Genomic DNA, 27,526 nt, shown 5'->3' with positions numbered 1-27,526 from the left:
CACTGGCACAGTCCAATATCTCTGTGTACACATCAACTATATGTAAAACTATAGCCAAGAATGGTGTTCATGGGAGGACTCCACAGAGGAAGCCACTGCTGTCTTAAAAAAAAAAACATTGTTGCACGTTTAATGTTCGCAAAAAGGCACTTGGACACTCCACAGAAGTTTTGGCAAAATATTTCGTGGACTGATGAAACCAAAGTTGAATTGTTTGGGAGTAACACACAACATCATGTGTAGAGGAAAAATGGAACTGCTCACCAACATCAACACCTCAATCCCAACGTGAAGAATGATGGAGGGAGCATCATGATTTGGGGCTGTTTTGTTACCTCAGGGCCTGGACAACTTGCAGTCATTAATGGAAGAATGAATTCAAAAGTTTATCAGGATGTTTTGCAGGAAAGCCTGAGCCCTTCTGTCAGACATTTGAAGCTAAAAAGAGGATGGATGCTGCAACAAGACAATTATCCAAAACACTGAAGTAAATCAACTTAAGAATGGTTTCAGAAGAACGAAATGCATGTTCTGGAGTGGCCAAGTCAAAGTCCAGACTTGAACTTCATTGAGATGCTGTGGCATGTCCTACAGACAGCGATTCATGACAGACATCCGAGGAATCTGACTGAACTACAGCAGTTTTGTAGAGAAGAATGGGCCAGGATTAGTCCTGATCGATGTGCCAGACTGATCTGCAGCGACAAGATGCGTCTGGTTGAAGTTATTGCTGCCACAGGAGGGGCCACGAAATATTAAATGTGATGGTTCACTTATGTATTTTCCCCCCTTCTGTCATTGTTTGCATACTATCATTCAAATATGAAAACCTATAATTGTTTGAGTGGTTTTAGTTAAAGCAGACACTGTTTTTTCATCTGTGTGATTTTAACAAAGATCAGATAACATTTGATGGTGATTTTATGCAGAAATGTGAGAAATTGCAAAAGGTTCAGATACTTTTTCATACCACTGTATATGTTTACAGAAGACTGAGCTAGTCTCAGTCCTTCTTGATTGATATAATCATTGATTCATGAACTCGGACAGTGGTCAAATGCAATCCCTTTGTTGTTCACATCAGGTTTGATGAAATGACTTTGCACCGAGCGAGCGTATCCTCAGTCGAGAAGTACAAGAGCTGTGCCACATACTGTATCAAGATCAATTTGAACAGTTTCATGTGAAAGGTACTAGTATGTAAAAGTAAACAACAAATCAGAATAATATGAGGAAAGCATGAAATGTGTTAACTTGTTGTACAATTTCCCTAACATCGTAAAATACTCCTAAAATGTCATCAGGATACTCCTAGATGTACTGAAATACTTCCTAAGTGATCTAATTATTCTTATATCTGCTGAATACCTCCCTAAATCCTCTTAAATGTTACTGCTTGTTTTAGTCAGGTCTCACTTGAAAAAAGCAATGTTTCAATCCTTATTGTATTATGTATAGGTAGTTAAATAAAGGATGAAATATTTAATCTACTGAAATACTCACTAAATGTGAATAAAACATTATTTACATTATATACAGGGAAAAAGCTACATGTCTCCTTTCAGAGACTTACGTCTTTTTTCACATGCTTATTACCTGTGGGGCAAATGCTTCAAAACATTGTGACACACCAAAAAAATTGCATCACTAATAAGAAGGTACTGCATTCTCTCTGCTAGAGCCCATCGCTATGTTGCATCAGTTAAGGGGGCTCTGTCAAACTGTCAGAAAAAAGAAACTAGTTTTCTGTTTCTACGAATCAGGAACCTTTCTGGGGAAACCAGCAAGCCATGAAAGACTTTTCAGTGCTAAAGCTGTCAGGAAAAGAAACGGATGGCATGTCGTCTTTCTACTTTATTGTTTTTACACTCACGTAAAAGAAACCAGCATATTGGCCCACATTCCTCATCAATATTACACCACTCACTTAAGGGAGAATTTGTTTATTGTGTTTGCTTCAGTATCATTAAGATAAAGCGAGACACACAACAAATAGAGTAGTGTAATGATGATTATCTGCCCAACAAATCAAACAACACTGTTGCTGAGTGCGTTGTTGCTCGGTGACACAAGAGGGGCATGTCAATCATGCCGCTGACAGGTAGGTGTTTCACATTTTAATGCCATTTCTACACCAATAAATTAAATGGATATGATTAGACATTAAATGGGCCATGATCAATTTAGAAAAAAAAAAAACTACTGTAACTGTCAGATAATAAGCTGCAACTTTTTTCCGTTTTTTTTTTTTTTTTTTTTTTAACAAAGTGGATTATTTACTCTTTTTTTAATGACAAACAAGCTTCATGCATTGTTGTTTAAATAAAAAATAGCGCAAGTATTTCATAATAACAATCCTGAGTTCCCTTGTGTATCTGTGTGCTCGCTCTTCTAGTTGCATCCTTAACTTATGGTAGCATTCAGAAATCTGTTTGTGAGAAGGCGAGTTATGTCCACGTACATGGTGACTAGTTGTCAAGAGAAGACCTTTGGCGCCAACCATGTAAGGCTAACCATGAATGGTAAAACATATGTTTACAAAATTGATATCCAAATTGTGCTAGGACACGGCTCTCAGCTACGACTAAGCTTGTTAGCGTTCATCAAAAACTCTTGGGATTTTATTCACAAATGGGGCTTTATTCGATGCTATGTGCCACAACAAAAGTACGATTTAAGTTTAAATTTGAGTAGTGAAGCGGATTTAAGAAGGATGGAAAGTCTCTGTTTGCTAAAACTAGAGGATACTAGCACTGAATAGCAGTTTTCAACAGAGGACTGTATTGCCGGTGAAAGCTCTTTCTGGTGCTTGATGCCATTACAAAGGAACAGTTTAGGCCAGACCACAGTGTGCTCCAACAAAGCTGCTATGCTAGGGCTAGCGCTGATAGTCGTTACCCCTGAGTTGATCAGCTACTGGGGTGGGGATTTTTTTAAAAGGACATACTCCACTACAAGCTTAGAAGGCAAGGTAAAGTGGATTATTTTTTTTGCTTTTTGTAAATTTAGTGACCTGTTTTCCAGAGTTAAGTGTTTTTATGGTTTCAGCCTCCCTCTAAATGACATGCCTACATGAGGAGGTAGGACAAAACCCCGGAGTGTTTTTCTTGGTTAAAAAATATGTTTTAACCAATCAAAAATGTTTCTGTGTAACCTTTCTCGATGTAAATACCCTATATTAAAACATGGACACCTATGGCTTATAGTCAGGTTTGGCATATGCCTATATGTTTTTTTTTCTTTAATTTTGTGACATTTGGGTGGTGTCGTTTATAGTCAGGTATGCGCTATAGTGCATAAATTAACGTAATTACGAAAGGACAATAAATCGTGTTTTTTTTTTTACTCCTTCACTGCCATTGACATTGACATTGATGGACATCCAAAACATTGCTGTCAGCCTCCCTAATACAAATGGATTGGACGTCTTTCATTGTCAGTGGCACCAAAACATAGTCATAAACTGCTAGCCCTTCCAGTTAAAATCGATTGGACACCCATAACTGTCAATGGCAGCCAGAGAGTTAAGTAAATGGCAATGGTAAATATGAATTTTTACACTATATATACAGTAGGCACTACTCAGTACCTCCATCATAGATTTCATTTGTGTCCTCTGCAACTCCAGGTCTTCGCTCAAAGTGTCCTTCTTCACACTCAGCTCGGCCACCTGAGCCCTCAACGGAGTCACGACTTCGTAAAAGCGCATCTACAAACATAACGGAAAAGGTCAATAACACATGAGGATTTCATAAAAACAGCAAAAGCCAGCAACTCACAGCAACAAATTCCTGAATGGACATGTTCTCCTCAGGAAGGTTACGAAGCTCCTGATAGCGCTCATGTGACATGTCCAAGTTCCGTAGAGATCGACGAAGCTCCCCGGCCTTCTCCCGCATCTGCATGTTCGCCTCCTCCAGCTGCTGCTGCCGGAGCAAGATGCCATCCACTTCTTTCTTGCGCAGAGCCTGCTGCTTCCTAAAAACAACGGTTCGTATTCAGTGTGCCATGTTAGCAATATGTCATGGTTGAAGCCTGCATATGATCACCTGTTGTCTTCCTGCGCGAGCTTCAGCTCACTGTCGAGCCTCAGCGCCAACACTTGTTTCTGATGGAGGGCATCGTTCAGTCTCTCCTCAAGCTCCTCCAACTAATGTACAACAGAGCACTACCATAATACAGGTCCTTCTAAAAAAATTTGAATATTGTGATAAAGTTCATTATTTTCTGTAATGTACTGATAATAATTAGACTTTCATATATTTTAAATTCATTACTCACAACTGAAGTAGTTCAAGTCTTTTATTGTTTTAATATTGATGATTTTGGCAAAAAGGTCAAGAAAAACCCAAAATCCCTATCTCGAAAAATTAGCATTTAATGAAAAGGTACTCTAAAGAAGCTACTAACCTAATCATCTGAATCAATGAATTAACGCAAAACCCCTGCGAAAGATTCCTGAGGCTTTTAAAAACTCCCAGCCTGGATCCTTACTCAATCATGGGCAAGAATGCCGACCTGACTGCTGTCCAGAAGGCCATCATTGACACCCTCAAGAAAGAGGCTAAGACACAGAAAGAAATTTCTGAGCGAATAGGCTGTTCCCAGAGTGCTGTATGAAGGCACCTCAGTGGGAAGTCTGTGGGAAGGAAAAAGTGTGGCAGGAAACGCTGCACAACCAGAGGAGGTGACCGCACCCTGAGAAAGATTGTGGAGAAGGGCCGATTCCAGACCTTGAGGGACCTGCAGCAACAGTGGACTGAGTCTGGAGTAGAAACATCCAGAGCCACCGTGCACAGGCGTGTGCTGGAAATGGGCTACAGGTGCCGCATTCCCCAGGTCAAGCCACTTTTGAACTTGAAACAGCAGCAGGAGCACCTGACCTGGGCTGCACTGGACTGTTGCTCAGTGGTCCAAAGTACTTTTTTCAGATGAAAGCAAATTTCGCATGTCATTCGGAAATCAAGGTGCCAGAGTTTGGAGGAAGACTGGGGAGAAGGAAATGCCAAAATGCCTGAAGTCCAGTGTCAAGTACCCTCAGTCAGTGATGGTCTGGGGTGCCATGTCAGCTGCTGGTGTTGGTCTACTGTGTTTTATCAAGGGCAGGGTCAATGCAGCTAGCTATCAAGAGATTTTGGAGCACTTCATGCTTCCGTCTGTTGAAAAGCTTTATGGAGATGAAGATTTCATTATTCAGCACGACCTGCCACCTGCTCACAGTGCCAAAACCACTGGTAAATGGTTTACTGACCATGGCATTTCTGGGCTCAATTGGCCTGCCAACTCTCCTGACTCGAACCCCATAGAGAATCTGTGGGATATTTTGAAGAGAACGTTGAGAGACACCAGACCCAACACTGTGGATGAGCTTAAGGCCGCTATCGAAGCATCGTGGGCCTCCATAACACCTCAGCAGTGCCACAGGCTGATTGCCTTCATGCCATGCCGCATTGAAGCAGTCATTTCTGCAAAAGGATTCCCGACCAAGTATTGAGTGCATAGCTGATATAATTAATTGAAGGTGTACTTTTTTGTATTAAAAAACACTTTTTTGTATTGATCGGATGAAATATGCAAATTTTTTGAGATAGAGATTTTTGTTTTTTCTTGACTTTTTTGCCAAAATCATCAATATTAAAACAATAAAGGGCTTGAACTACTTCAGTTGTGTGTAATGAATCTAAAATATATGAAAGTCTAATGTTTATCAATACATTACAGAAAATAATGAACTTCATCACAATATGCTAATTTTTTTAGAAGGACCTGTACATTTGGGAGTAAGTGCACGTGCAAATGCAAACACAGAAAAGCAAATCCAGTAAGTTGCTATTTACGTTTCAGTTTCAGAAAGCATTGCACTCTCCTGGCTGACATAAAAAATATTATTAATGTTTTTGCACTTTAATGTGTCAAGCTGTACGATAACATGTTATTAATGTTCATCCACATTAATTGTCCAGCTATGCAGACTAGTGCAGTGAAGCATGATGCAAATGCTTGTTTCCTTGGACATTGTACAAGTTTTGGCATTGAATAATTGCATAATTACAGACATTTTCCATTTTATGGGTATTTTTTTTCTTTTTCAGGCACATATATTGTGATGTACCATTGAAGAAATTTCTTACAACATAATGGATGACGTAGATATTGTGTACCGTCATACCATGATCGTGGGCCACATATCGGCACAGTATCGAATCGTGAGTTGATGAGTCGTGATCAGACTGTAGCCAGGCCTATGCTCAAATTGGCGCTTGGATAATTGTGGGATTTTTTTCTATTTATACAAAGGATAACGTACGGATATTTCAGCTTCTCCCAGGTGACTTTTGGTCAGGCAAATTAGCAAGCATAGAAAATATTCACCTCACTAAATAGTAAATACCCTTTCAAATCACCATTATTTGGCAAATATTAGCGCATTTTAGGGCTGACAGTATTGCATTCCCATTGGCATTAAATGAACTGTCCGGAAATTTAATACCTTTATCAATTTTACAATAAATGTAAGACTTTAATTACATTGATTTTTATTGGGTAATTTTAAAGGTGTTTTTTCCCCCAAAGGAACCCTGACATGGTTTCTGCTGTAAGGTGTGCTTTGGGAAATGCCAGGAAAAGCCTACTAGAACTACTGTAACTTCATTATCAACCTGCCATTTGAAAACTGGTTGCAGATTTTTTATAATAACTGCGGAAACATGAAGAATGGAGAAGAACCCCTACTTGGCTCACCTTGGACATGTAGTCGGCCTTTATGTTGTCAATAGTGAGGTCCTTTTGGGAAAGCTCAATTTTCAGCAGCTGGATGTTCTGCATCAACTCTTTCCTCTCGATCAGCTGCCGCATCTCGTCCGACGAGGGCACGGTGGTTTCAAGGCTGACCTCCTCAGATTCCAGGTCCAAAGAGCTGGAGACGTTGGCGGCAGTCGACTTTGGCTTCTTTGGGGGCATCTTTATTTTGTTCTACACAAGTTAGCTAACGCTAACTGGCTAAACTTTAATGAGTAATGCGTTAGCTAACTCGCTTCAACAAGTTCAGAAGGAGCTCCATGTTAATGGCAATTACATACGTTCGATAAAATTTGTGAGCGTCAAACGAGACGACATAAAGGCAGCTGTCAGAAACACATTTCCTTATATTCAAGGGTCCCGCTTCCTTCCACAACAGTCATGGGATACATCTTATTTGTTTCTTTCAGCTTCCTCTATCTGTGAAACCAGACGTAAAAACATCAGAGCAAAATTCGAGGCCGGTGTATTTTGCAGGTAAAGAAATGAGACGTACTCGCTATGACGACAGACGTAAAAATATATCTCACAGGCTAACAGCGCCCTCTGTTGTATTATACTGTATGTGCAGTCTAACAACCATTTGTAAGTCAGTATTGAAAGCCGAGAATTTATTCAATATAAAAACGCAGCAACCTGTCAAATCAGTTACTGTTACTCGTAGAGAATAAATCATAAATAAGCTTAACGAAATGATCAAAATTGCTTTCAATTTCCGCACATTATCAGATACAATATCTGAAGTACTACCTCCAAACACTAGGAGCGCTTTTTAAAAACATCCCCAATGAGAACTACCTACCAGCCTTCTTTGCGCTTCTTTTTCTTTGTTGCTACTCAGCGAGAAGTAGATGGCCGACCAAAACAAACTCCTAACTCCAGTAATTCGTTTACACGATGTGCTGTGTTTTGGTACATTATTTAAACAAAATTAGATTTTTGCTTATAATTCATAATTTATAAGACTTATTTATTCACCTGAACAATATCAATGTAAATGCAGTTATTCGGTCAGGAGGTGGGGAAAAAAACTCCGGGATCGTTTTAGTTGACCTGCAGGATATCTTCCTTCTCACATGGGAAGTTCGCTTTTCACCCTTAATCAAATGGTAGTTGAAAACGCTTAATGTTTTGTACTTTTTTAACTGTATAATTGTTGTGATCATGTTAAAGTCTAAAACCTTCGTTAAAAAGACTCGTACCGGCCGGGTTTTGAAAATAGTGCGCGAGCATTACTTGCGAGACGACATTTGGTGTGGAAGCGAGGCGTGCGACCAATGCAGCCAGGAGTCCACAGTGCTGAAGACAGATGCGTGCATAGAGAGCAGCCTGTGCTCCTTTTCGCATTACCTTATCCCCGACACCAATGTGGTGCTACATCAGGTAAGAAAACAATGTAGGCAAATTTTCATGTTGCAATACGCCTTCAATGGAGAATGTAAACTAAACAGCGGAGGGGAATTTGTAAATATCGCCACCAACATGATCAAAACTGCAATGCTGTGTTAGTGTTCTTAAGATCCAGACAATCTTATTCCTTACATTGCATTCAATATTATTGCCAAACAACATCTTAATTGCAGAAGTGCAAATAATGACAATATTGCAGTCCAAATTGTGATTTTTTTTTTTTAATTCTTAAAGTAATCAACAGAATGTTGGACTACTCAAAATTGTGCTTTTTTTCCCAACTCATGTTTTTGTGTCGCACAGATCGATGTCTTGGAGGACCCCGTTATTTGTAACGTGGTGATCCTCCAGACTGTTCTCCAGGAAGTGCGCCACCGCAGTGCACCTGTCTATAAACGCCTCAAAGACCTAGTCCATGACAGTGAAAGACATTTTTACACCTTTACCAATGAGCACCACAGGTATGAAAACGCATCTTCTCGTCTCGCTTTTGGCTTCGCCTTCGGATTGCATTGTAATTTCACTTGATATGTAATCTTATTCCAACAGAGAAACATTCATCGAACGCGAACCAGGGGAGAGCGCCAACGACAGGAATGACCGAGCAATCCGCGTGGCAACTAAGTGGTACAGCGAACATCTGGCAAAGCCTGATAACCCCAAGGTGGTGCTGCTAACTAATGACCTCAGTAACAAGCAAAAGGCACAGGAGAGTGGTCTCCTGGTGTACAAATGTAAGCTTTTTGATTGAACCCATTTGTTGGCCTCATGATTGCCTGCTAAAGCATCATTTGTTCACACAATAGTTGAGGAGTACATCAAGGGTCTGACAGCAAACCCGGAGCTTTTAGATCGCCTGGCGTTGTCAAATAATGACAAGGTAAACTAGTAAAGGTTGAATTTAGCTAAACAGTCGTAATCTCAACTTGGCGCATGGTCAGAGGGACTGTTTAACGTCTATTATTTGGCCTCTCAATCTCTTTAGAATGACATTAGCAGCAGTAGGGTGTTATTCCCTGAGCACCTTCCTCTATCCAGAATCCAGGCTGGCATTAAAAGCGGCGCCTACCTTCAGGGAACCTTCAAGGCCAGCAGGGACAACTACCTAGAGGCCAAAGTGTTTATCCAAAAAGATGGGGAGGAAGGCATGGAGGTAGTATGCCGTAGAAGAACTTAAAGTATTGTAGTCGTATCCTGAGTTAGAAGATTTACCAAACCCTTTCTTGTATCTCTTGCCAGGTGCTCATCCAAGGCCTTCATAACCTCAATAGAGCCGTACATCAAGATGTGGTTGCCGTGCAGCTGTTGCCACGCAATCAGTGGGTGGCTCCCTCTTCTGTAATACTGCAGGATGTGGGCTCTGCCAAAGATGACGCCAATGAAGAAGAGGAGGAGGAGAAGATGGAAGACGCTGTGAGTTGGGCTTGTGCAGTGTTCCGGATTGAAATCTATGTCTGTGCTTGTTTAAGTATGTTTGTTTGTGAGTAGCTTAGAAGTTCTGGAAGGGATGTGAACAGGAAAGCCACAGGCAAAATAGTGGGGATCATCAAGAGAAGCTGGAGGCCCTTCTGTGGAATGCTCAATATGTCCCAAATCAAAGAGGTAATGATAGACCAGGGCGAAATTGTAATAACTAGACCCCCCCCCCCCCCCCCCCCCCAAAAAAAAAAAAAAACACATACAAACTCATGGTGAGTTCTTCTTCCTCTCACTGCAGTCAACGCGCCATCTTTTCACACCGGCGGACCGCTGCATTCCACGCATCCGTATTGAAACCCGCCAAGCGGCCACCTTAGTAGGACAGAGGATTATGGTAGCCATTGATGGCTGGCCCAAAGACTCCAGATATCCAAATGTGAGTAAGAGCCATGTCCATTCACTTCACTTAACTCATTCACTGCCATTGACATGTAAATGTCGGATCAGACGTCTATCGCCGTCAGTGGCAGACAATGAGTTTGGCTATATGTAGCATCTTAATCATGATCATTATGATTATCTGACGGTTTCTTTTCATTAGGGTCACTTTGTACGCAGTTTAGGTACAGCAGGGGAGAAGGAAACTGAAGAGGAAGTCCTTCTTTTGGAGCACGACGTTCCCCATCAGGCCTTCTCTCAGGCGGTGCTCAGTTTTCTTCCCAAAATGCCATGGAGCATTAAACCAGAGGTAATTGACATTCATGGGAATAATAGCACCTGGTTTCCCCTTTGGAGCTTTAGCTTTTATTTAGGAAAACCACAATATCTTGAAGTGAGGGAAGTTTTATTTCACTAGATAGCAGGAATCTTTTTTTTAGTATAATGTAGTGCTGCAACGATTAATTGGTTAACTCGAATATTCGATTAGAAAAAAAATATTCGAATTAAATTCTCCTGCCTCGAGTATTTGTTTAATTAAAGTGGCATTGTAATGGTTTGTTTTGAAAGTGTTTGCCTTTAGTTTCATTGATTTGGGTGGATACACTGCCCTTTAGTCTGCCTCATTTCACATGACTGAATCCAGCTGCTCCCTGTTAAGACCAACATAAGCTAACTTTTTCGTTCATAATTTAAAGGTATATTTAGCCATTTATTGTGGGAATATGTGTTTTAACTATTTGTTAAAAGCCTTGTAAAAAAAAAAAAACGTTGGCATTTTATAGCATTTAAACTAGCGGCCTTTTGCTATGTAAATTAGCCAATTGTTCTTTTGTTGTACATACTATATATTAGGCCTGAAAGATATTGGGAAAAACTATTGCTGCGATTTTTTTTGGGTTTGCGATATATTGCGATATTATATTGCGATATTTAAAAAAATGTATATGTATTTTTTTCAAGAAATTTTCACAAGATGACTTAAATAGCTGTTTGGAAAGACTTTAGATGACTCACCATCACCACAGTGTACAGTCATCCCTTGTTTTTCGCAGTTAATGGGGACCAGAACCCGCTGCGATAAGTGAAAAACCGCGAAGTAGCGCACCCCCCCCCCCTTTTTTTTTTTTTTTTTTTTTTTGTGTGTGATTTTTGTGCCCGATGTATTTATTCAGATTTAGCATTGGAAAGAGATACATATAAGACATGTTTTTTTCTCACTTTTCCCCCCCAAAGTGATTTAAAAAATGTATATAAATAAATGGCTTTTAAGCACTTCAAATGTCATAATTATGATAAGTTTTAAACATAACTGTCCAACCAAATCATTTTTGAACAAGAATAAAGTACTGTAGCAGATAAACGCTTGGCTTTATTAAATGCTTCTGTTTATCTACTTTAGCTGTGACATGTAGAAATTTCAAACTCCTCATGATCACTTCTGGCATTTAAATGTCTCCAAAGTCCCCACAGTACACACATTCATTCCAGCGAGGCTTCCTTGCAACTGTTTAACAAGTTAAACGATGATTGACAGATGCCCGTGTGAAGTCTGCTTCTTTGGCCAGATCAAAGCCATCGTTGTGCCGCAGTGACTGAGAGGATCAAAAGGCTGGGAGAGGGAGGGTAGGAGGCTGTGCGCAGACCAGAAAGTGAGGCTTATGTGGATCAAAAAAAAAGAAAAACTATCACACGTGCTTGCGATGGGACTATTGTGCACACGCACATCGCGATGGCGATGTTTAAACGATATATCGTTCAGGCTTACTACATATATCCTCATTTATTTATTTTTTTATACTGTTTGAGGCTCAGATCAGGTATTTTAATTTATGTTCCGATTACCCAATTATTCGAACTAACTAGTTCATCGATTAATCGACTACTAAAATAATTGATAGCTGCAGGCTATAATGCTTGTAGTTTGCCATAGCATTTAAAATGTAATATTTGTGCCTTAGCTTAATTAAAGTTGGAAAACACAGCCTCATCCAACCACAGATTTAAGAGCTGTGTCAATAACTTTGTCCATGTTTGTCTGTATCGCTTTGTGCCTTAATTAAAGTTGGAAAACACAGCCTCATCCAAACACAGATTTAAGAGCTGTGTCAATAACTTTGTCCATGTTTGTCTGTATCGCATACAGGACATGGTGGGAAGGGAGGACCTGAGGCATCTGACAGTGTGCAGTGTGGATCCTCCCGGATGTACAGACATTGACGACGCGCTCCACTGCAGAGAGCTTAGCAATGGAAACTTCGAGGTTGATGAGTGCCCATAGTCCTGTATATGTAATGCGTTTATGTACGCTAAAGTGTGTTTGTGATTTGCAGGTGGGAGTCCACATCGCAGATGTCAGTCACTTCATCAGACCCGGGAACGCCCTGGACAAAGAGGCTGCAAACCGAGGCACAACGGTTTACCTCTGTGGGAAGGTGAGGATAGTCCATGTGTAAAGTTAGTTTTTTTTCCCCTTCACTAAAAAAAACACATTTTGGGGGGGGAATTTCTTTATGTGGATTGAATTAATGAATGGCATTTGAGTTCATGTCAAAATGAAAATATATATTGCAGGTGTATTTCAAGGCAACACCTTATAATAATTATTAAGTCATGTTTTTGCTGGACATTTTACATTTGTGTATTGTCTCTCATAGAGGATTGACATGGTTCCTGAACTGCTAAGCTCCAATCTTTGCTCGCTACGCTCCAATGTGGAGAGGTGAGAAGTGCTTATACACAGTACTGTACCTCCAAATATTTTGGACTGACTGACTGACTGGTTTTGTTTTTTTGCAAGGTTGGCCTTCTCATCAATCTGGGAGATGACTCAAGAGGCTGAAGTTCTAAAAACGCGCTTTACAAAAAGTGTCATCAACTCCAAGGTATGGCGTTACGATAACATGCACACAAGCATGCCATCGTACAGTATATATCCATAAAAATTCATGCGAAGCAAAAAAAAGCCAGATGGGTGGAAAAGCGAATCGTTTTGATTAACAACCTCCCTAAGTAATTCTGCAAATAGACAGTAAGAAAATGTAACTAAGATGATGAGTAATAGGTCCATTCCACAATAAGTGTAGTTCCAGATTATATGTAAAGTGTATTTTTTTCTGTACTTGTCTTCTGGTTCAATCCAGGCATCCCTGACATACGCAGAAGCTCAGATGAGAATCGATGACACCAGCAAGAGCGACGACGTCACCAAAAGCCTTCGTGGCCTCAACAGGCTCGCCAAGATCCTCAAGAAACGGAGGATCGAGAAAGGGTGAGGTCTGCCTAAAGATGGGATTACTTGTATTTTTGTCATTTATTGTATGTTCCATGTCATATTTACAATATGTTTCTGCCTTCAGGGCACTGACACTGTCCAGCTTGGAGGTCCGCTTCCACATGGACAGCGAAACCCACGACCCCATTGAGCTTCAGACGAAAGAGCTCATGTGAGTACCGTAGTTGCAAAAACTAAGAGCTAAAATATGATTGCAATTTTTTTTCTAAAAGAATACTGATTCATGACATTTTAATGTGGACTTGTATATTTAACTTGCTATAAATTGTATATATTTATGTACCTCTGTAATTTAATCGCTTGGCTGTCAGGGAGACAAACTCCATGGTGGAGGAGTTCATGTTGCTGGCAAACATTTCAGTCGCCCAGAAGATCTATGATGAGTTTACAGAATGTGCCCTACTAAGGAAACATCCAGCACCGCCACCTTCGAACTATGACATCCTACTGAAGGCGGCAAAGTCCAAAGTAGGTTTATATGATGCATGTTAAAATTTAATGTCACATGCTGATGGATCACATTAATTGTGGAAAAAGTTATTTAATAATCTATCTTGGTCAATTATATTAAATAACAAAATTGAATACTTTTTTTGTTTTGTTTTTTTGCCTGTGATTTAGGATGTGCTAATCCGCACAGATTCGGCCAAGGGGCTGGCTGATTCTTTGGAAGCTGCCAGAGTGGATGGCTTTGCGTACTTCAACACGCTGCTGCGTATCCTAGCCACTCGCTGTATGATGCAGGCGGTCTATTTCTGCTCTGGAATGGACAGCGATTTCCACCACTATGGTCTCGCTTCACCCATTTACACGCACTTCACGTCTCCCATACGGAGGTATGACTACCTTTTGCCCCCCATGAAGTATGAGAAAATGTCATCATGTGTCTCCTGGTGCCCAGGTATGCTGACATCATCGTGCATCGACTTCTGGCTGTGGCCATTGGAGCTGACAGCACCTATCCAGATTTGACAGACAAACATAAACAGTCGGCACTGTGCAACAATCTCAACTACAGACACAAAATGTCCCAGTATGCTCAAAGGGCATCTGTGGCTTTCCATACACAGGTCAGTGAAAAGATACAATTATCTCAGTTAATGGTCCAGTTCAGGAATATTTTTTTCAGGCTAGGGTTTAGAACATCATTATGTATAATATACAGCTTGTCACCTGGTTTAACTTCATGCCATTGCTATGTGTTATTTCCTGACATACAATGCAATACCAAAGCAGTGATAATTAAAAGATGCCAGAAAGCTGTGCAGCTGAATAGGTCTAATCCCTTAAAAATTGCATTGGTTAAATTAAGACTTGAAATCCTCACAAATGTGTTCCAGTCAAGATGATTATGAATGTTAAAAATGCACATGTAAAACTACCAGAAATCCATCATGAACAGAGCAGGATAAAATAAGAATGTTGAAAGACCCTTTAAAAAAATTGCACAGGGTAAAAAAAAACTGACCTTAAATCCCCCAACGGCTGCAGAGATTAAAATAACTCTTGTAGAACTAAAGTTGCACAGGTCCCATCAATTGTGCATGTTGAAATTAGTCCACAATAACTGTCCTAAAACAGTACAGTACAAAGGTGATGACTATAGCAGCTGCCAAAATGTACATACCTACCTACCTTAAATCCCCCAAAGGTTGTGCAAGTGAAAGTGTATTGCACTTATGTTTAATAAAACTGAACTATACTTTGGAGCTGAAACGAATACTCAAGTAACTCGAGCTTAAAAACTGATCAGAGTAATTTTATTCACCTTGAGGAATCATTTAATTTTGCCAGCTCTAAGCATCACGTTTTGCGCTGACGTCATGTGTGTAAAAAAAGAAGAAGCAATTAAAAAAAAAAAAAAAAACCTTACTGCAGCCGACAGCCGTTACAAACTGCGCCGACGTTGCTAAAAACTACTCCCACATGTTGCTACGGTGGTAGCAGGTAGCGTCTGGTGCGTGTCATAGATATCACATGTACGTAGAACTAGATGCGAAATGACCGACTCGGCGGCCGCCGCCATCTTAAAGCAGTACACTTCTCAGCGCTCATAAATCAGATTAACGTTACTGTCACTCGCTCACGTAACGTTATCCCTGCGGTATCCCTAGTTTTCTATTCATTATGACCACTGTCGATGCAAGACTACCTCTTACATACAGGCTTTATTTAATCAGTGAAAACAGCGCTGTGGAGTGATTAGGGTGTAAAATAAAAACTTAATGCTAACTGTCAATTTTAGCTCACTAGTCATTGCTGGATAAAACACAAAGTACGACTGGTGCCTAATGTGCTCCAATACAGCACAGCATTTATTTTGAACACTGCAAAAACTCCTATCAGGACTTACAGTTTGGAATAACTTAAAACTTAACTAGAACTTATAGCTTGACACAAGTGGAAATTCAGTTGAAACACGTGGGAAAAACGCCTAACTTTTAAGTGATGTGTGTTATCAAGCGTAATGACGTTTTTAGGTAAGAAATATATATTTTTTATAAGCTCTAAAAGTTTTTTTTTTTTTTTTTAAAGTCACATTTGAGATGCAATTGTTGGCTTTTTTCAACAACGTACATCGAAAATGGACATTGACTGAAAATGGTTCAATATTAGATGAAACGTCTTGTTTTCTCATCTATATTTATAATTGCCCTTTACCTAAAAATGTTTTTATCAGATTACTCGATAGAATTTTCAGTCGAGTACTAAAATATTCGATAGCTGCAGCCCTACTATACTTACTGTTCTGTTTCCCCCCTTCCAGTTGTTCTTCAAGAGCCGTGGCATCTTGAGCGAGGAAGGATTTGTCCTGTTTGTGAGGAAGAATGCCATCATTGTCCTCATTCCCAAGTTCGGCCTGGAAGGTACGGTCTTCTTTGACAGCAAGGACAAGGGTGGCCCTAATCTTGTATTTGATGAGGAGGTAATGAAAGCACATTCCATGTTATGAGGTTCCGCTATTTAACCACCATAGCAATCTGTATTCAGGGTCCGTTTCTGACTGTGGAGCAACACACCTTCCATATATTTGACCGGGTGAAGGTCACCATCAGTCTGGACGACTCAAATATTCAGCACCAGAAAATACGTATGGCCTTGACAGAGCCAGTGGTAAGAACGGACTCCACCCATTCACCCATGACAATTTGCATTTAAGCTGTAATAAATGATTTAATAATGGACTAAGCTGTTAATAGATTGCATACTGCTGGGTTAGCAGCAATAAATTAAAAAAACCTTTTTTTTACCCCCCTTCAGATCCCAGGTGTGAGTGTTTCAGCCACTGACCTTGAAACTCAAAACAAAAAGGCCAAACTGGATCGCTGAACGGTTACTTTCAATCAAGAATTTGACTTGTTTCTCTTTGGACTCTGAAAATAAAACTGACATACAAAAATGTTGGATTTTTAAGCATTTATATTGAAGTTTTTTTTTTTTCTCCTACACCTTTGCGATAATGAAACCATATATGTTTTAAGAGGTCCAAATAATTTTGCTGATGCTTCATTGCCACTATTGTAATACAATAATTTTTTAAAACACCAGATGAACCAACGGCATAGATATAGCACCTTTCAATGAATCGGAAGACACCAGTTTATTCATGTTACCAAATGCACGATTTGGTGAACAGCGTTTTTATTTTTGAAATGCCCAGGAAAACAGCACCACAGAATGTCTTCATTATATATAACAGCATATGGACACGTGTTGCTCAGTCTTGTTTCCAATGAAGAGGGAATTTTAAAATGACATTGGTCACACTGTTGTGGAATGAACTGTGAACCACCACTATAAGGAGTATTGTCATGTTTGCATTCAAATAAGGTGACAAATTATTCATCTATGATATTTTTACATAAAAGGCATGAAGTCAAAACAATGCAGGATCGCAATACTCTGAAGACCAAGGTAGTCATAATGCAGATTTCATTTAGCATTTCTCATTCGTGGCATACTGAACCGAAACCACTAATGTTCAAGTAAAAAAATAAAATAAAAATAAAAAAATCAACATAAATACATAAAATAATTTGATAAAATTTACCTCAAAGTACATATCCGATATCAACATTTGCGTGGTTTTGTCTTCAGATCTGCCAGTGCCACTGTGTGATAACAGCTTGTACAAATTTAATGCCTCTGCAAACTGACGTTTGCAAAAAAAAAATAATAAAGGCTTTAAGAAGTGGGTGTCCTTTTCAAAGTGTGAAACAGGTTAGTGATGAGGATACCACACCTGGAAGACAAAGTCAAAAGGGGTTTGTTAATAGTTTAAAAGTTTCAGACTCGCCTGCAACAAGTGAAAAAGGTCATTCAAAAGAGAAATATGTATAGCTTGCAAATGAAATGTGTGATTCAAAAAAGTGGTTTGCAAATAAAAACAATCATAAAAGAATTAGTTTAATTGTGCTTTCAAATCTATTTTTATTTGCTTGCAGATCGAACTGCTTTCCCCTTACACACAGCCCAGAGGATATGGGGCTGCCATATATCCTCTCCCTAAGAGCAGATGGGCCCTTTTCACTATTCGAAAGGCCACCAAGACTAGATGCGTCCATAACAACAATACTCACAGCCATGTGCTGGTATCCTCTTTGCTCCATGAACAACTTTCACTGGAGCTAATTGAAATTGGAGACCTTTTCTTCCACTTTTTATTGTTCTGATTACACTGCAACTCATCCTGGAGACCTCATTGCTTCCCATATGTAGAAGCATATTGTGATACTGCTAGTCTACAACGCAGATTGCTTGAAAACTAGAGTTGTCCGATATTACTGGATAACTGATCATATCGGTCTATAAAATCATTTTAAAATGATACTGGATAACACTGACATCGTTTTTTTATTATTGGTTTGGGCCAATATGTATATTGCCTTCAAAGGTGAATGTGGAAGCCTTCTGCCTTTGTACACGTGATGGTCACAGCTTAGCACAGCAGTATGCTTATTGACCAGTCGATGTCTCCAAACTAAGATGCTTGGAATTTGTTATGTGAGCAGACCATTTGCATTGATGGTGCAAAAATTAAATGAACGATAAATGATTGAAAAATAATTGAATATTTTACGTCCACGACCGCATATCGGTATCTGTATCGGATTTTTGGAGTTGGACAATACCAGGATATCGGTTAAAAAGTCATTATCGGACAACTCTGTTGAAAACCTTTGATAAACCAAGGGCTCGTATGATAATGAAAAAGGGCACTATACTTTGTATATGTATCCTGTATTTCTGTGACCTGCTTAATAAGTTAATGACTTAAATCAAGAGAACATACAGTATATGGAGCCTCTTAAAATGGAGGGAATACAGTGTCGTCATTCTTTTCAGTAGTGTTTACAAAAAAAAATACTTGTGTAGACTAGCATCTATATTTAATTTTTCATTAGTGTTCGAGACATTTTTTGTCAGTCAGCGCATTTTCCATCTGGGTTCCTGTACAACAACAACCTAAATGTTCTGGTGGTACCTTTACTTTTGGGGCTTTCGTGAGGTGAGAGACGTCTTCCGCAAGGTTGGTGCTGAAGGACTCTTTGCCGTGATACTCGGAAACGAGCCCATCAATCAAACTCCCCGTCCCTGTTGTGGTTGTTTGGTACCCGCTGTCCACCTATGCAAAACCACATCTTACTCACAACTATGGACAATTTAGCACCCTGACAATGACCTGCTGTTCTAAGGGAAGCACTACAGTAAGAAATTTCCATACAAAAAAGCCACAATAAAAATATAAATTAAAAAAATACAAACCTGCATACTGGAATCATAGCGTATACTGCTGCGCTCCGCTAGAAGAGAGGTAAACATTTGAGAGCTCTCCATGACTGACATGTTGCCCATACGCGAACTTGTCATCCGCCCAGAAAGGCCCCCGCCGTCTCCCTCGTCTTCCAGCTTTCCCTCCATCCTCGTTTCCTGACTGTTTTCAATCTTCACAGACTCTGCCAGGCACAGTCTATCAGCGTCAGGACCACTATTGTTCTGAGATGGAAGGACAGAGTCATCTGGCTCCATCAAAAGGAGAGACAGTGGGTCATCAGCCTCTTGAGTGTAAGGGAGTCTGGGGTCGAGGAAGGGACAGATGGGTGGCGGGGTGATGCAGGAACGAAATCGAGGCTTGTGTTTGACTCTGGTATGGTGCCGTTGTGGAGAAAAGCCATGGATAGGAGCGCATCCGTCTTCGCCAGGACTCAAGGTGAAGGAGGGGACATCCACATCTAGGGGGACGCTGAATGGCAGGTTTCCTGCAGGTTTCAACAAGTGATATTTAAGACCCTTGTAAGACCACTTCTAACAGATTTTAATGTAATTATCAGGGCATTTTTTGGCCCACTTTACCAAAAACTAGTATGTCCTAAAACAGTGGTTCTTAACCTGGGTCGATCAAACCCAGGGGTTCAGTGAGTAAGGGGTGTCCAAACTTTTTGCATAGGGGGCCAGATTTGGTGTGGTAAAAATGTGGGGGGCCGACCTTGGCTGACGTCCTTTATGTAGAACAATATATTTAAGCAAATTTTAGCAAGCCATTCTGTGTGTCACATTTGCTTTATTATTTTTTTTAAATTAATAATTTCAACAATCTCGCAACTAGCCTTTGTGGCGTACTCTCCCCCTCTTGCGAAATACTGCTGCTGTGAAATTAAACTAGCTTCAAGTTGCTTCAATTTATCGCTACGTATTTACCCTGTAATTTTGTGGAACATGTCAGCGTGTCTTGTTTGGTAATATCGCCTCACATAGAACTATTAAAAGCAGCGACTGTCTCTGCAAATGAGGCAGACACAGTTGTTGCGTATTTTAGAGAAGAAATAGTCCAATTTCCACCTATCCTTGAACCGTCGGCCGTCGCAGTTGATTGTTGCCATTTTAAAAATTGGGAATAAAGGGTCACACGGAGTAATGTTGCTTAGAGTGCTGCTGCCTTTTAGTGGGTAAATGAGGAGCAGCATTTAGTGTATAAGCTACTTCATATGCTGGTAGCAGTACTGCTGACCAATTTATTAAGTCTGTGTGTGGGCCAGACGGTATTGATTTTAGGACAGAGGCTGGGGGCCGAATGAAATTTGTCCACGGGCCGCATTTGGCCCCCGGGCCGGACTTTGGACATGTCTGGTCTAAGGGGTTCCATGAAGGTAAAGAAACACAGCCCTATTTTTGTACGCTGATTAAATCCAGGCAAAATGGCTTTTTAGACCAGGTTTTGGACTGGTTTGCTCCCAATTTACAAGCCTAATCCATTTCTTTTGACTGCTAGTCCTCGATCTGATGGGTGGAGGAACTGGTTTGCTCAGTGGAAGGTTGACTCGCACTTGGGATGAGGAAATACAACAGACCAAATGGCAGCGTGGTCTCAAATGTTGACATGTTTATAAAACATGCTGTCAAAATGAGAAGAATTTTGAACAGGAATTTGCTAAATTTTTAGATTGGTATCTCAGATATATTGATTTTGAATTTGAAAACTTTTTTCTTTATTATCTAATTCCGAAGGGTTCGGTGAGTCAACATGTGAAACTTGTGGGGTTCGGTACCTTTAGCAAGGTTAAGAACCACTGTCCTAGAATATCAGAAACTGCATTTACTTGCATCATAACACAAAGCATAGACTTCATAATGTATTGATGGGACACGGGACCGATTCATAGGAGGCCTATCTCCGTCAAAGCTGACCGAGTGGAAACACAAAGAGCTTTTTCTGTTGAAAATTATTGTGCATAAATGCTTAAATCCCTGAATTCTTTATAGATATGGACGTAAAACAGTCACAATTCTTGGTTAAAAGAAAAAAATGTGCAGGTAGCATTTATTTTACGTAAATATTACGAACTATGAGACAAGTCAGTATGGAAATTAGCGGCTGCCATATGTAAACAAAGAGCTTTTTCCATTGAAAATTCTAGTGTAGCATCCCGATTGAAAAGATGGTCTCTTAAACTGATGGTTTACAACTTTTATTCCATCCTTGATGTAATCACACCGTAAAAGCTACCGTGCACACAAATAAAACAACACAATTAGAAATTAACAAAAACTTTTCACCTTTTTCCTTTCAAACCTTATTTATATATCAATTAATTGCCTATATGAATTGCCTTTACCTTAATTTATTACCTTATCATTGACAATCTCTCCCCTTGAGTGCAATCACTGTATATACTGTATATATTTATGACCTTTTAACCTTATATAATTTTCTATACCATAAAATAAACCATAACATGAAATAAACCTGTCAGTTAGCATTAAGAACAATGCACTTGTAGGCCCATTGTCAATGAAACATTATTATTTAGTAAGGCGACAGCACCCTCTGGTGTACAAAAAATGAAAAAAAAAAATTACAAACTGGATGTCGGCGCTTGAGGTGTTTATTCACGGCCGACGTGCAGCCAACCTTGGCATTGAAGAGACAGGACAGAAGAGTGTACCCTCCTTTGTTTCTTTGAAATAAGTCAATGTTTTAGACACTCTGGTGCGCTTTTTTTGGCTTTGTGCCGCTTTCCCCGCTTGCATACAGAGTATCCGACATTCTGAACTTTCCACGCATATATTTTTTCAACCCTTCATTAACCATCGACAGGATGTTGTGCTCATCGACGGATTTACGTCATCGATGACGTCGACTATGTCGACTAGTCGGGACAGCTCTACTTAAATCCCTGAATTCTTTATATATATATGCACGTATAAGTCTGGATTCTTGGTTAAAAGCAACAACAACAACAAAAAACGTGCAGGTAGCATTTATTTACGTAAATATTGCGAAGTATAATGCCAGTGCTGTAGCCGCTAAATCCTCCCATTGATTTTTTTCACGTTTCAAATGCATGCATGGTACGAAAAATATAATAATTACCTTCAATCCTCGAAAAAAATCACTTCTGAGACAATCCTTCCTGTTTGTATGCAGTACAGCTTTCGTACTTATTCAACCTAAATCCAGCATTGGATCACTGCATGTGACCGACTGCTAATAAATGAAGCGGAGTGTTGGACGGCCCCTTCGAAGAGGCGTGACGCAGTGAATGGGGAATGTGTCATGTCAATACATTATGAAGTCTACGTTTCTCTTGCCCATAGTCAGATGAGATTACCAAGTGGGAAAAAAAGCACTGTAGAAAATGAATGAACAATGGACACTTCTAGAGCAATTTTAAGTACCTGAGCCTGTTGGTGTGCACATGGTACGTGCAACGATAGGTGAAACAGTGGGAGAGGCTGCACCAGCACGGGATGACCCATCAGTGAAGAGAGGGCTGATGCTGCTGCAGTCCCGGAAGCAGCCAGTCAAGATGGGACTGGATGAGAACTGACCCTGAAGAGCAATACAAAACAAACAAATAAATAATTTCCCATTAAATATTGATGTTAGAACTTTCATAGATCAAGATGCCTTTGTCCAGTATTTTATTATTATTTTTTGACTCACCGTAGAGGGTGTTGAAGCAGATACACCACATGATAAAGGGGAAGAAAAGATGGACGCAGGTCCCACAAAAACCTTTCCCTGTGTCGACGGCGACCTTTCTTCTCTTCTTCTGGAATTGTATTTCTCTGGGCTAGGTGGACAGGAGTTGTCTGAGCTGCTTAAACTGCCCTGGCCATCCAGAAAGAGTTTGCGCCTCAAAGAGGAAGAACTCAAGCTCTCCTGAGAGGAATCGCTCCCAGATTCTTCATTTCGGTAATACTCCCCTTGGAGAAAATCAAAGTGTTATAATGGTAAACGACAGCAGAATGGAAACATTCGACAGTCACACTATGACTGTTATCTGTTAGCTTACCAAGAAGTTCTCTTAAATCCAAACTCACTGGTAATGAGAGCCTCGTCTGACATGCAACTGCAACACAAGTTAATTAACATTGAAAGGAAAAGACAAGTTCCTTTCTGGGAGGTAAAAAAAATCTCACCTGATTTTTTTTCTGTCTCCTCCTTCATCGGAGATAGAGACCCTAAGGATGCATAACATTAAGCTATGATGAAGAATGAACTTTTGAATTTAGATCTCAAGAAAGCAATATGAAGAGGGGAACATACATGTCTTAGACTTACGGGCGTCCCTGTGGGTTTCTGACAAAGCCCATGGAGAGGGCACAATTGTTCCTTTGGTAAAAAACTGGAGAAGGACACATGCCACATGATGCAAGGTACATAATTTTTACAAGCTGAAGGCCTATCAAGTCACTGCTCATTTTGTTGTTTTTAGGTTGATGGTCCGTACACTACCATTTTAACTACTGCTGTTAGTCGTAGAAAGATCACAATGAATTTTTGTAGGTAAGTTACAGGGATGGAAACACATCGATCCTCCTTAATTGCAGCCTTATTGTTGCCTGTTGAGTAGGAGTTGGCCAGTAGAGGGCATGCATGCTCTTCAGGTCACGGCTTTCAGGCTGAGTAGCACATTAGTGCTTTTTTCTGTATTTGTGGTTCATTGGCATTCCGGAATTTGAGGATATTCTTGTAAAATCAGCCTTCACTTTTTTGGATAAACATTCATCAATGTGTCCTGTAATTGGCAACTGATGCAATGTATTTTCAAACGTACCTGTTCAATTGCATTCTGACGCTTTTCTTCAATGTCGAGGTCGATCCTAGCATTTTACAAATATATATGTTTAAACACTACTTTTCACGCTCACTAATTCCTACACTTTCACCTCAGTATAAACTTAGTACCTTGTCTGGCTGAGGTAAAATGACTGTCGCTGGATCTCCTCTTGATCTATGTGCACTGGATGAAGACTGGCCATATCGTCGATTGACCAGTTGAATCCAGAGGGAGCCTACAGGTGCGAAAAAGGCTCGACACTTATAGATACACTATGATGAACTATTTAATATGAAATGTAGCTGAATACTTACAGTTTGTGATAACTTGAACACGAATGTACTAGGCACCAGTGGCTCGCGGAGGTGAAGGTAGTCGTTGGGGCTCTCGAAAGGATTCCTTATTGAGGGTTCCCCTGGTGTTTCTGGAGTAATGCGCGGCTCCAAGTGGTCACCCATCTTTCAAATAAATAATACAAACAATCAAAACGAAATGTTTCGATAAAAGGTCTAAGAATAGCGATCCCCAAACACTGCGCAAGTGACTTCCATTTACTTTCCTAGTTCGTTCAAGAAGAGAAATTTCCATTGTTTTTTTATTACCTTCAAAACGATATGATAAATGTAATTTATGTGCTACTTACAACATTAAATAACCCAGCACAGGCAGCAAAACGAAGCGAATGAAAGCAGCGTCCCTACTTTAAACGCTTATTTCAATTTCGCCCTCGCTACCCGCTGGCCAATGGAAATTGTCCAGGAAGTTCGTAGCAACCAATCCGTGCCTTCTGTCGTCACCTCCGCTTCCTGCTTATTCAAGATAACGCAGCAAATATATATATATAACGCTAGATGTCAAATGTGGAGTCTGCGGCATAAGTAACTAGTGGCCATCTTGCGTCGGAGAACGTCTATGGCGGGCTCTGTATGTATGTAGCAGATACTCTTTAACATTCTAAATTTGTGACGGATATACAAACTGTTTGGTTTATAATAAACATCATTAACGTGGCCATGATTCAGGCTGATAAATATGCATAATTATTTTTAAACATGCATTTACTTTGCGGCATCGATTTCGTTTATTGAAAAACCCAGCCGTTGGAAAATCCATTAAAATTGGAGCAATTTTAGGGTAATTTTACAGAACATGGTCTTTGACTATCATGCCAATGGCCGACAAGTGGCAACGCTGGTCACCATTGATTCACATCATTTATCTTACATCTAGTTATATTTGGATATATCTTTGAATATGTTATACATAGCTACATAAACAACAGACCAACGTTGTTTTTTTGCATTTTTAAAAATAATTATATTTATAAAGCGACTCCAAATGTTAAAAGAATTTATACATATGGGGTTAAATTATTGATATTCGAGTGTAAGACCCGGGTCGTGCTTTGCTAGCAAGGAGGCTAACTATCCATTTTAGAACCATGGCAAGTGCAACCAGTGCTAACCTGAATGCAGTCCGAGAGACCATGGACGGTAATAGTTAAATTAATTTTAATTTAATTTATGTGCGTGTTTTCCCCTCAGTTTTATGCCGCCAATTTCCTTGCTATCATCCCACTAGTGCTGCTAGAGATCTCCAGGCTGCTTAACACTGGCTTAGACATGGAATCGCTGTCTATCTGTGTGAGACTATGTGAGCAGGGCATTAACCCAGAAGCTCTGTCTTCAGTCATTAAGGAGCTGAGGAAAGCTTCCGAAACCCTCAAGGTACATAGACTTGATGTGTTGAGCTCTGAAATGCTGCAGAATCTTTTTAATATGTAAGCCCCCATGTGCTTATTTGCGATCGAATTGAATGTAAACTGAAGAAAGTGTCACTCCAACATTGTTTTATTATATTACAGGCTCCTGAAAACTGCACAAATTAAAAGATCCTGCCTCCACTTCTGATCTTAAATGGAATGCTCGTGTTTCTTCCACCTGATGGGGGCACCAAACATTTTGCTCTCCCCTTGCTTGTCTCCTGTCATGTCCTAGAAAGCAGATGCCAATCAATCTGAATGTTTTCCCTTCAAAAGAGTACTATCAACTTGCTGTAAACGAATACTTCATCATCTAAAATAATCCTGTTTTATGCTGTTTAATCATGATTTAAATAAGTGTCATTTGTTTTTATATATATTTTGTAAACATATTATATCGTGTATCATTTTTTCCAGACAGCACAGAGGCCACTAGATGGTGCTGCAACACTTATTCCAATCTGCATTATTTCGATTTCAGGATTGTCATTTAAAACAATGCGAATTTAATCTGAATTTTACGTGAGACGTTTGGATTCTGAAAGATTCTGTCAACTATTTAGATATTTCCTTTATTACACATGAAAAGTCTTAAGTTTTCAACATCAAATGCCAGACGTATTAAAAACATTTGAATAAAACATGAATATAATGGAACTAGTGTGTTATTTTGATCCAACTCATCTGTGATTAATGCTACAACTATAGACTTATTTTGGATAACAATGGATTCACATTTCATAAGTCATATTTCTTCAGAGTACCAATCTTACAAAAAGCAGTCAAATACGATTTGCACTTTTTTTCAGTATAATTGCTCAGAATTGTTGAGATAATGGGATTTCTTACAGCTCAAAATATGCACACTCCCTTTATGCCGACTTATTTGTTGCTCCCAGTATACTTGTTTACCCAAGGGGCAATTTGAATTTTTATGAAGTTCTCAGAATGCCGTACTAAAATATATGGGGTGGGGGCTGATATTATGCATTATGAACAATATAATGGCTTAATAAGGTTCCCCTGGTGTACACAATCTAAAATAAAAGCAGGAGCTTGTGTGGTATTTATTTATACTATTGACGACTGCGTTTAATTCGAGGATTTTCACTCTTTCCAACAGAAGTCACCAAAAACCTGATTAGGGATGTCTCTTGTGGAAGCTCCTGAGTGATTATCCTGTCTTGTGGGCTGTGGTAAGAGTGTTGTTTGTTTGTTTTTGCCCGATGGAGACATCATTATGTGTAGTGAAGAACAGAGTACACCACAAATGATAAGAGCAGTACAGAACAATATTCTTTCCCCTTATTATGAAAAAAAATAAAAGGCTGTAACTTCAACTGGACGCACATAACACAAACTAAAGGATAATCATTCGGAAGTCAGAGTAATCAGTTCTTTAAAATATATACGGCGGAAAACAGACAAGACTGAAAAAGCAGTTTCTGCTCTTGCACTCCTCTTTAAAAGAAACTACTGTATTTTAAGCCAAAACAACTGTTGTGTTTGATAGATATGCTGCCATAGCAGATTCATGGCGCATTAAGGCCCCGAACTATTTTTAATTTGCCCGTTTTACCATGAAAACCCCCATATTCAGACGTCGCGCAACCTCTTTTGTTTCAACCCAGCCATAAAACGAAGGTAATTCATTATATTTATTATTCAAAATGTCATTTTTAGCTTAGAATCATTAATTGTCTAATATTTCGTTAAAAAAAAATAAAATAAAAAACGACTTTAAAATATTATTCACTCGCATATTTTAAACTTTTAAATAAATTACGTCACAATGAAAAAAAATGGTGTCTGTAAAAAAGTCATGGGTATTTACCTCAT

General features: G+C 39.6%; 4 protein-coding genes and 1 long non-coding RNA gene across 9 annotated transcripts in view; 3 read left to right on the top strand and 2 right to left on the bottom strand.

Annotated features, from left to right (window-relative positions):
* The window catches only part of pibf1 (progesterone immunomodulatory binding factor 1), a 39,840-nt gene extending 32,382 nt beyond the window's left edge, over window positions 1-7,458 (bottom strand). Inside the window, exons 1-4 of one of the 2 annotated variants that reach the window (XM_057847787.1) lie at window positions 6,742-7,458; window positions 4,050-4,150; window positions 3,780-3,978; window positions 3,590-3,709 (exon numbers count right to left, since the gene is read on the bottom strand). In XM_057847787.1, coding sequence (XP_057703770.1) covers window positions 3,590-3,709; window positions 3,780-3,978; window positions 4,050-4,150; window positions 6,742-6,960 — 639 coding nt within the window. In that variant the 5' untranslated portion in view covers window positions 6,961-7,458. The remainder of the gene's footprint in view (window positions 1-3,589; window positions 3,710-3,779; window positions 3,979-4,049; window positions 4,151-6,741) is intronic. The other variant, XM_057847788.1, reaches the window with a different exon arrangement.
* On the top strand, window positions 948-4,292 carry LOC130922779 (uncharacterized). Its single transcript, XR_009064577.1, has 3 exons — window positions 948-1,190; window positions 3,629-3,729; window positions 3,815-4,292. It is a non-coding gene; the product is annotated as an uncharacterized LOC130922779 (long non-coding RNA).
* Window positions 7,459-7,601: 143 nt separating the features above from the next.
* On the top strand, window positions 7,602-17,744 carry dis3 (DIS3 exosome endoribonuclease and 3'-5' exoribonuclease). The gene is made up of 21 exons (XM_057847786.1): window positions 7,602-8,181; window positions 8,512-8,669; window positions 8,758-8,942; window positions 9,015-9,088; window positions 9,194-9,361; window positions 9,448-9,621; window positions 9,697-9,810; window positions 9,926-10,063; window positions 10,229-10,375; window positions 12,212-12,328; window positions 12,399-12,500; window positions 12,723-12,787; window positions 12,866-12,950; window positions 13,209-13,336; window positions 13,425-13,511; window positions 13,672-13,828; window positions 13,982-14,196; window positions 14,262-14,430; window positions 16,128-16,286; window positions 16,352-16,474; window positions 16,622-17,744. Exons 1-21 carry the CDS (start codon window positions 7,963-7,965, stop codon window positions 16,688-16,690), a joined length of 2,853 nt encoding a protein of 950 aa, XP_057703769.1. The 5' UTR covers window positions 7,602-7,962; the 3' UTR covers window positions 16,691-17,744.
* Window positions 16,965-27,526, bottom strand: part of bora (bora aurora kinase A activator) — a 28,573-nt gene continuing 18,011 nt past the window's right edge. For 2 of the 4 annotated variants that reach the window (XM_057847790.1, XM_057847792.1), the window contains 11 exons: window positions 24,240-24,383; window positions 24,054-24,160; window positions 23,923-23,968; window positions 23,412-23,490; window positions 23,285-23,326; window positions 23,158-23,214; window positions 22,806-23,068; window positions 22,538-22,691; window positions 19,127-19,620; window positions 18,846-18,986; window positions 16,967-17,603 (listed from right to left, as the gene is read on the bottom strand). In XM_057847790.1, coding sequence (XP_057703773.1) covers window positions 17,583-17,603; window positions 18,846-18,986; window positions 19,127-19,620; window positions 22,538-22,691; window positions 22,806-23,068; window positions 23,158-23,214; window positions 23,285-23,326; window positions 23,412-23,490; window positions 23,923-23,968; window positions 24,054-24,160; window positions 24,240-24,383 — 1,548 coding nt within the window. In that variant the 3' untranslated portion in view covers window positions 16,967-17,582. Of the gene's footprint in view, window positions 17,604-18,845; window positions 18,987-19,126; window positions 19,621-22,537; window positions 22,692-22,805; window positions 23,069-23,157; window positions 23,215-23,284; window positions 23,327-23,411; window positions 23,491-23,922; window positions 23,969-24,053; window positions 24,161-24,239; window positions 24,384-24,568; window positions 24,719-27,526 lie in introns of those variants that run through there. The other 2 variants (XM_057847793.1, XM_057847791.1) reach the window with 2 other exon arrangements.
* Window positions 25,161-26,363, top strand: mzt1 (mitotic spindle organizing protein 1). Its single transcript, XM_057847796.1, has 3 exons — window positions 25,161-25,418; window positions 25,507-25,652; window positions 25,790-26,363. Exons 1-3 carry the CDS (start codon window positions 25,367-25,369, stop codon window positions 25,811-25,813), a joined length of 222 nt encoding a protein of 73 aa, XP_057703779.1. The 5' UTR covers window positions 25,161-25,366; the 3' UTR covers window positions 25,814-26,363.

The sequence above is a fragment of the Corythoichthys intestinalis genome, chromosome 10 (assembly GCF_030265065.1).
Source record: "Corythoichthys intestinalis isolate RoL2023-P3 chromosome 10, ASM3026506v1, whole genome shotgun sequence".
Lineage (NCBI taxonomy): Eukaryota > Metazoa > Chordata > Actinopteri > Syngnathiformes > Syngnathidae > Corythoichthys > Corythoichthys intestinalis.
The sequence above is the reverse complement of the archived record's forward strand: the minus strand, read 5'-3'. Positions and strand labels throughout refer to the sequence as shown.

What these genes read in the sequence shown, in the direction of transcription:
- dis3 (XM_057847786.1), top strand. Translation starts at nt 7,963, where the DNA reads ATGTTAAAGTCTAAAACCTTCGTTAAAAAGACTCGTACCGGCCGGGTT. An exon ending in AAACGGAGGATCGAGAAAGG is followed by an intron (nt 13,337 to 13,424) that starts GTGAGGTCTGCC and finishes TTCTGCCTTCAG; the next exon opens with GGCACTGACACTGTCCAGCT. An exon ending in TTCACGTCTCCCATACGGAG is followed by an intron (nt 14,197 to 14,261) that starts GTATGACTACCT and finishes CCTGGTGCCCAG; the next exon opens with GTATGCTGACATCATCGTGC.
- mzt1 (XM_057847796.1), top strand. Translation starts at nt 25,367, where the DNA reads ATGGCAAGTGCAACCAGTGCTAACCTGAATGCAGTCCGAGAGACCATG. An exon ending in AGTCCGAGAGACCATGGACG is followed by an intron (nt 25,419 to 25,506) that starts GTAATAGTTAAA and finishes TCATCCCACTAG; the next exon opens with TGCTGCTAGAGATCTCCAGG. An exon ending in AAGCTTCCGAAACCCTCAAG is followed by an intron (nt 25,653 to 25,789) that starts GTACATAGACTT and finishes ATTATATTACAG; the next exon opens with GCTCCTGAAAACTGCACAAA.